The 8,063-nt window shown below is 39.2% G+C and overlaps 1 protein-coding gene across 5 annotated transcripts in view; it reads left to right on the top strand.

Annotated features, from left to right (window-relative positions):
• The window catches only part of ets1 (v-ets avian erythroblastosis virus E26 oncogene homolog 1), a 42,143-nt gene extending 38,685 nt beyond the window's left edge, over window positions 1-3,458 (top strand). For all 5 annotated transcript variants that reach the window (XM_042486045.1, XM_042486043.1, XM_042486047.1 and 2 more), the window contains one exon: window positions 184-3,458. In XM_042486045.1, the coding sequence (XP_042341979.1) occupies window positions 184-399 (216 nt within the window). In that variant the 3' untranslated portion in view covers window positions 400-3,458. The remainder of the gene's footprint in view (window positions 1-183) is intronic.
• Window positions 3,459-8,063: the final 4,605 nt, after the last annotated feature.

Below are 8,063 nucleotides of genomic sequence, written 5' to 3' on the forward strand. Positions count from 1 at the left end.
GAAAGTACTGTTAATTGTTTAGCACATAAAATGTAGTTGATTACATTCTTAGAGATTACCAGACGTTATTTATTTTTATTCTGTTTTTTATGTGCCTCGGGGATAGGGTTAGGGTCTAGGGGGCAGGGTTAGGGGTTAACTGTTTATGTCACGTATTGACACACTTATTCTGCATTGTTTCAGGTTGCTCGGAGGTGGGGAAAGAGGAAAAACAAGCCCAAGATGAACTATGAGAAGCTGAGCCGTGGCCTACGCTACTACTATGACAAAAATATCATCCACAAGACATCAGGGAAACGCTACGTCTACCGCTTTGTCTGTGACTTAAAAAGCCTGCTGGGCTACACTCCTGAGGAGCTCCATGCAATGTTGGACGTAAAGCCCGATACGGACGAGTGAAAGCAAAGAAGAAACATGAAGTGAAGACCGAAATTAAGGAGACACGTGGACTGGGGCTCATAAAGTGGTCTTAACTGTTTTGATAGAGTCGGTTAACCGTTTTTTGGGGGGACCAAAATGTTTTTAATGACTAACTGTGGTCTTTGTCAACTTAAAGCTCCTGTCTCTCAGACCATGTTTAAAAAGAAGACACAAGCCGAAAGCCTGTATTCATACCCTGTTGCATTTGAGGTGTGTGTGCGCGCATGTGTGTGTGAACGTGCGTATGTGTGATTATGTACCGGTATTATTTAGCAGCTCAAGGCAGAAGGAGTGGTATCGGGTAGAGTTCAGGTTCCCTGCTGCCTAAGTAGCACAGTGGGGAGATACGAGGACCAAGACAGAAAGTCTGACTGAACTGAAAGAGAAAGAGCAAAATAATAGATTAATTTCAATATCGGGGTAGAGCGGGCGGAAGGTTCCCGCTAAGAAAAAAAAAGGGTTGCCAAAATGTAAAAACCAAACTAAAGAAGGTATAATGACATATTTACATTCGTGCTCACTGTTTCTCTTTTAAAAGAGTGAGAGAATTTTCAGCTTGGACCAAAAAGTGTCTTTTCTGATTTGTTGTTTGAGGATTGTATGCTTGTGCCAGTATTATATATTATTGATGTTGAGAACAGCCAATGTAAACCTACCAGGCATATATTGAAAAGAGCATTTTTTCTTATGTTGTCAGTGAAGGTATTACAGTGGAACCAAACATTAGATGCCAAGTTTATCTGTTCTGTTCTCAAGGAGCCTTTAACTGAAATGTGCTGATTTGTTATCAGACAACACTATAGACACTGGCCCCGTGCTTTGTAGAGTTTGAGGACCTGGTGACATGACTCATTCCAAGAGTGTCTGATAGACAGACAGACGAAAGCAGCCGTTGCTTTTGAAACCGACGCTTTCACCTTTACGTACATGTTTGCCACCTTGTTAGAGACACACATTGTGACTGAAACTTATGCATTTTTTTGCATATACCACCAGTATTAGCAGACTGTAGACAATCTATGTGGGGAAATTCAGGAGTCCTTAGCGAGAAGAGTTGTTTAATGTGCAGATTAGATGCATAATTTTGTCGGTTCACTGTCCATGTGAGTGTTGCTTTAGTAGTGTTTGAATAGTCTGTCTATACAATAAAATCACAAGTGAAATCGTGGAGGGAGTGATTTTACAAAATCTTAAGAATGTCAGATTTTTTTCTTTAATTATGCAGTATATTTTGGCCATGAGGACGCAGCTGCAGTGTATTGTGAAGGTACAGTGTAGGAAAAAGTGGCAGGCAATAGAAAAATGTTGGCTAGGAGGAATCAGAAGTTGTGTGGGATAGATGAAGGTGACTGAAAGAAATCTGTGGAGACTGCAGGTGACGATCACTTGTGAGGTAGAGATAGAGAACGACTGACAGAAAAGATGAAAGTTGGCGCTGCTTGAAGGGTTGTGTTCTTCATTTTCCACTGCCATTGTGGTTGGATGCATGAATGCAGCTGAAACCTCACTGCAAATCGAGGCATTTAAGACTAGTGGCAGACATTTGTATTTAATTTTTTTTTAGGTTTGTGAGTTACTTATATGATCAAAATCAGTTAAGTAACTCGTGTATGATTCCACCCACACTTGTTCAGTTTGCTCAGAATACATGCATAAAGATTCACTGGTTACATTTGAGCAAATTGGCAGCAGTTTCCTCCCAACAGTGGGAACAGTGGCTGTGCACTGGCCCTATGGGAAAATGCCAAAGTGGAATATCATCTTAGAATACAATGTTATTGTTTACAGTGGCTGAATGTTACCCATATGGATGAAAATAGCTTTTGAGATGTCTATTTGTACAGATTGTATTTCATAATGCTTTATTGAGACCCAGATTACACAAATAAGCGAGAGACAAAGCAGGAATAATAACCAAAACCCTTGTGAGGTCTTTGGCCGCGGTGCTTCGGGTATAGTCCGCAACGTCAGAAGACAGGGACCAGAATTCTCTTGAAAGTGTTGACTTTTCTTTCATCATTTGTTAATATGTTGAAAAGCACACAGCTTTAGAATAAAGAGAAGCGCCTTCACTGATCTGGGTCTACCCCTGAGTGCAGAAAAGAGATGCTGGATATGTTCACAATGTTTAATTGGTAACAAGCTTGTCCAACATCATCAAGCACTGACTCACCAAGTCCCTCATCCATGCTCATCATCTGACACAAAGAATTCTACAAATTAATTTGTAATAAGCTGCACTGTACTTTTAGTCTTCTCTGCATGTTGATGTCAAGGTTTCAAAACACTGTTTTTGTTCAGGTTCTTTTTCCAATGTCAGTGTTTTATGTTCAAGAGCTTTACAGATTTTTTTTTAAAGATAATTGTAAAAGTTGTCAGTGCCCTGGAAAAATACTTTTTTTTTTACTCCACAAGGTCATAATTCCAGTATGGTTGACTTCACAAGATTATTGTGCTTAAAGAAAACATTCTGTTACCTGAAATGTTAGTGTTTTAAAAATTATTTTGTCAGGAAAATATACTGTTGTTAAATGTCACGGATTACAATCTACTGCAGGTCTTATGTATTAATGATCCTTAGTTGGGCAAGTGTATACACACAAGTAGTTTGTGGCATATGCATATCTCAGAATGGATTCAGAAGGAAAACCTTTTTTGTTTTTGGATGTTGTTCTTTTTTTGTATATTTTATAGTGTCTCTGTATTTTTGTTATGAGATCATTTTTATTGTATTTAGTTCACAAACATTTGAATATTTTTCAATAATTTATATTTTATAAAAGACAAGAGATGCAGACAGCTGGTGCTTTCATGGGAATTTAAAGGTAGCGCAGGACAAAATAATGTAGCGATTTGTTTTGTTTTTGTTTTTTTTTATTCTTTTTTTATATAGAAACTAGACCTGTCTGCTAGAGAAAAAATAGGCTGATGCTGGCCCATCAATGATTTCTGCTGGAAAGGTTTTATAAACTGTAGCTTCTATTTCTAAAATGTACTTATTGTACTTCAAAATGTTATAAAATATATGTGAACAAAGATTTCATATTTGTGAGTGTGATTACTGTTTCAAGCCATGAATGCACATTATTGTACAATATACCTACTATATAACATTGAAATTCATTATTGCTATAATAGTAGTATCATGGCAGTAAAAATTATTTACAAGAATTGCAGTGATGCACCACCATAAAATACCTCTGTCGAAGCAGCACTTAAACATCATTCCGAATTAGTCGGCCCCAAGTTTGTAAGAGTGACTGGATAAGTAAAAGATATATAAAAAGAAGTAACCACCATAACATTCTCACTGGCATCCATGCTGCTTTCTGTTGTTTACTAATTTGTATTCCAGCCTGTCATTGACCTCAAACAGAACACACCAGAAAAAACACACACACACGCACACACACACAAATACACAAAAATGGCATACTCATCAGTTGTAGAGCCATTTTCACGGCTCTGGTCTGCTGGCTATGGGAATAGAGTCTATTGCCTGTTTCGAGTGGGATTTCTCATGTTTAAAAAATGTGCGTACATGCACTAAATTTAGTGCAAAAGGGGTTTCATATAGTTAAACATTAAGAGACATCCACAGTAAATCACTGAGCAACTCTGAAAGGCACATACATAGATATAGATACATCGATGTAAGCTTTCAGTAAACAGTGGCACAACTAAGTCAAACAAATCTGTCTATTGTTCAAATCACCACACTCTGGTCCTTCAAAGGGGGCCTAGTTCCCTTTGAAAGGCATGCGGGCCATAGAGTGTCCCAGTTTTAACAACTGTGTCCCATGCGCACTGATGAGGTGACGTCAAAACAGAACCAGCACACTAGGGCCCATTCATGTGCTTGTAACCCCGGGCTCATATAAATTCCACTGTAGATAGAAAACATACAAGGCCATGGCCTGCTGCCCCAAACAGCACAGCTGTTTGGCCCCACTGCTGCAGTCTAGCAATAAGGCCAAAAGGCACGTCCAGTAGGCTGTTTTTTAGTTTAAGAAAATCTTAATGTGGAAACAAAACAAACAAAAAGTACAAGCAATTGTGAATGTAGATGCAATTTATGTATTTGGTGTGGGACTACTTTACATTGATGACAGTAAAAATGTCTGTAACATAAAAAGCAATGTAGAAAGACCATTATATTAATCAAATAAGACACACTTTACATTTTAAAAATGCATGAAACTATATATATGCTGCCCCAAACAGATATATATATATATATATATATATATATATATATATACACATACATATATATATACATATATTGTGATGCCCCTGGGACACTTGTCAGTTCCTGTTTGACCTGCATGTGCACTTTGTTTTAGGATCTCCCTCTCTGCTCGGCTCCTGCTACCTCGTTGTTGGGTTTTACCTCACCTGCCACAAGTCTGTTTAAGCTTGGCCATTTCAAAGATGGCTCTCTCTCTCCCTCCTGAAAGGCTGGTCCCTCTCAAGTACCCAACATGGTTTTGTTTGGTTTCATTGGTTAGCCTTTTGTTCCTTTGAATTAGCACCCACACACTTCATGCACCCAACATCCACACCTCTCTGACTATTCACCCACATCTTGTTTTGCTTTTGTTGTATAAAATAGTTACTGTGTAGTCCCATCTTTGTTATGCTCTTGAATGAGCTGGGTATATCAATATCAATATATATATATATATATATATATATATATATATATATATATGCTTGACTGATTTACATACTTCAAAGCCCAAAGTAAACACAATAGAGCTGTCCTCCATCAAAATGAGACCCACATTATCTCGTTGCACTTGATGGTGGTTTTCTTGGCAGAGGGCAGGCTGAGGTTACCCAGGTGGTTCTTCTCCTGTTCCACCTCCCTCACTCTGTCTGGGGCTGATGATCCAGGCCAGACGTGATCACTGTGCAGGTTTTTAAATACTTGCCAAGACAGCGCACCTTCCAACAGACCTGGAGCAATATCCAAACCATTGTGATACCACTCATACCTGCTTATTTCCCATCCAAATCCAGACATAACGCTGGCTTACGCAGACACGCTTCACCCCCACCATCACCCTTTTTTTTCCCTCCTTGCTATGGGCCTCCTTCAAAGAACGCTTCCACTCATTTAAAGCGGTGTTTCAAAGTGAAAGACAGCAGAGAGAAACATAAAGAGAAGAGGAAGTCTGTGCAGAAAGCGAGAACTGTCGCACCTGGAGGTTGCAAGAAAGATGTTGGATGATTGCTGCCTCTTCCTTGACAAAAAGTATCGCCTCCTGTCGTCAGCAGCTTACAGTTCTCTTGACACTGGAATGCAGCCCGTTTGTCAGATTTCAAACCTAAATATTTATCTAAAGGGTCTTACCAAGCTACATCTCTCTCCTGCATGTAGTCTTAACATGACTGAGAAAGACTAGGTGGGAGACTAAATGATCCACTGGTGCAGCCATGAGTTTGGGAAATACTGGCTGTATTACAATACAAACTTGAACCTCTGGAGTGAATTTATTATGTGAAATCAATAAGTCATCAAAACTGGCCTGTGCACTAGGCGTGTATTAGCCTAACTTGGGGCTGGTTCAAAGCAAGCCTGAGCCAGCCCTAACTCTAGCTTTATCAAAGAGGAAAGTCTTGAAGCCTACTCTTAAACTTGGAGACGGTGTCTGCCTCTTGAACCAAAACTGGAAGATGCTTCCACAGAAGAGGAGCTGGATAGCTAAAGGCTCTGGTTCCCATTCTGGAGACTCTAAAAACCACAAGTATCCCTGCAACCAGCGTACTGTTAAGATATAGGTAGCCAAAAATATCATGGGATTACTTTAGTGGGCACTTTTCTAGATACTAATGGGCATCCCAGTCTCACTCCCAACTTCTCAAATACTGACACTTGTTCAGTGGCCCTCAGCATCAGATACCGCTGCACCTTTTAGCCCTATGAGACGTACTGGGCGGCAGCATTTTTTGACACTTTCGAGCAACTGTTGTTGGATAAGAAGCCAGAAAGTGTGCATAGGGTGAGTGGGAGTGGAAGTAGATGGGTCAAACAAACTCAGCACTTTCACTTGGAAGACTTCTGTTTGTGTCCCATGTGAAATCAAAAGTCACTTCAGTTTAATAACAGTGCACTGTGTATGTCACGTGTCACATTTTAAGGCAAGCCATGTTTTTTTCGACACCTTACCACACGCCTTAACCTAAGAAAGTAAACCTAAAATCAGAGTTTTTATTTATTTTAAGTACCTTCTAATTGTATTTTTGAAAACAGACTGTATGAATTTAACATATGGAAACTATAAAAAACAGAGGTTTATTTTGAATGCATGTCAAGTGCTGTCCCTAAGTGTCTTAGTGTCTAGTTTGATGCATAGGGCCACTGACCATTGTCTGTCATTGCTAGGACGGAGTTGGCCCTGAGAATGTGTTGTAATGGGTCAAACATCACTTTTTATTGGTCATAATGACAGGACAAAATTAGTTTTGAGTTTGCACAATCTGTATTTTGGAGTGCAAAATATGGACAAGGGAATGGAAATGGACTTATTAATAATGACTGACTGCTGCGGCTGAGCAAACTGTGTCTGTGATTCAAGGGCTGGGAGAAGCACCAGATATCCAAATTTGGTTTTTAAAATTATTAACCCTTTCATTAAGCTGACAGCAGTATCTAACACTATTGAAATATTTCAAGCTCAGTAGCAGAGCTTTCTGTTGCACATTGCTTTCCAGACATGCACACAACATGTCCTTTGCCTAAACTCTTAATTAGTAGCATAACATTCAAATGAAATAATAGACAGCACTGTGGCTGTGACAAATTATAGAATCAGTCTTAACAAATACTAAATACTAAATTGAAACCATGTGGTGGATAGCAGCACAACATTTTGTGGTCCTGACAGTAATTTGTAATAGATTTAGTAAATCTGTCCTGAACAAGTCACTCTCATCACGGCTAGTGAATGGTACCAGAAGAAACTCCATTTGTGATGAAACTGCAGTGTATGTACACTATAAATCTCCAAAGAAAGTCACACAAAGCTCCATAAGAGAATGTTACAGTACATGTGTATGTCATCAAAATGAATTATAAAGATCAGTGCAGCAGATCTGGTATTTTAATGACACAGAATTAAAGCCTGACCGCTCCAGACGAAATGTTATATAGCATTTTTAATTGACAGGACATTTATGATACTAAAATGTAACATTTGAGGGCACAATAATACAGTGTTATTACTGCAAAATCTCTGTTAGCCTTTAACTTTCATTAATAATGCTTTGACAGTCTACATTCTTTGGATTTAAGACCTACCTTCTGCTATGATAAGGATGAAACACAACTACTGCTGTCCTTCCTGTCCCCCTTTTCATAGAGAGAGAATCCCTGTGACGCACTCAAGACCAACTCAGTGGTTCCATTACGCAGATAAGTTGTGAAATATGACCAATGTGTCCCTCAGGGCCCTGATCAGCCAACTTTAGACACAGTTGCCTGGGGATATATTTGTTTCCTATTGTCCTTCATGGTTGGACTGACTTGGGCCAATATGGACTTCAGTGGTGTCCAGGGACTGACATAAACAGAGTTAGATCTACCTTGTCTTCTAAAATATGACCCTTGTCATGGATTTTGGGGAGAGAGAGAGACA

The sequence above is a fragment of the Plectropomus leopardus genome, chromosome 5 (genome assembly GCF_008729295.1).
Source record: "Plectropomus leopardus isolate mb chromosome 5, YSFRI_Pleo_2.0, whole genome shotgun sequence".
NCBI lineage: Eukaryota > Metazoa > Chordata > Actinopteri > Perciformes > Serranidae > Plectropomus > Plectropomus leopardus.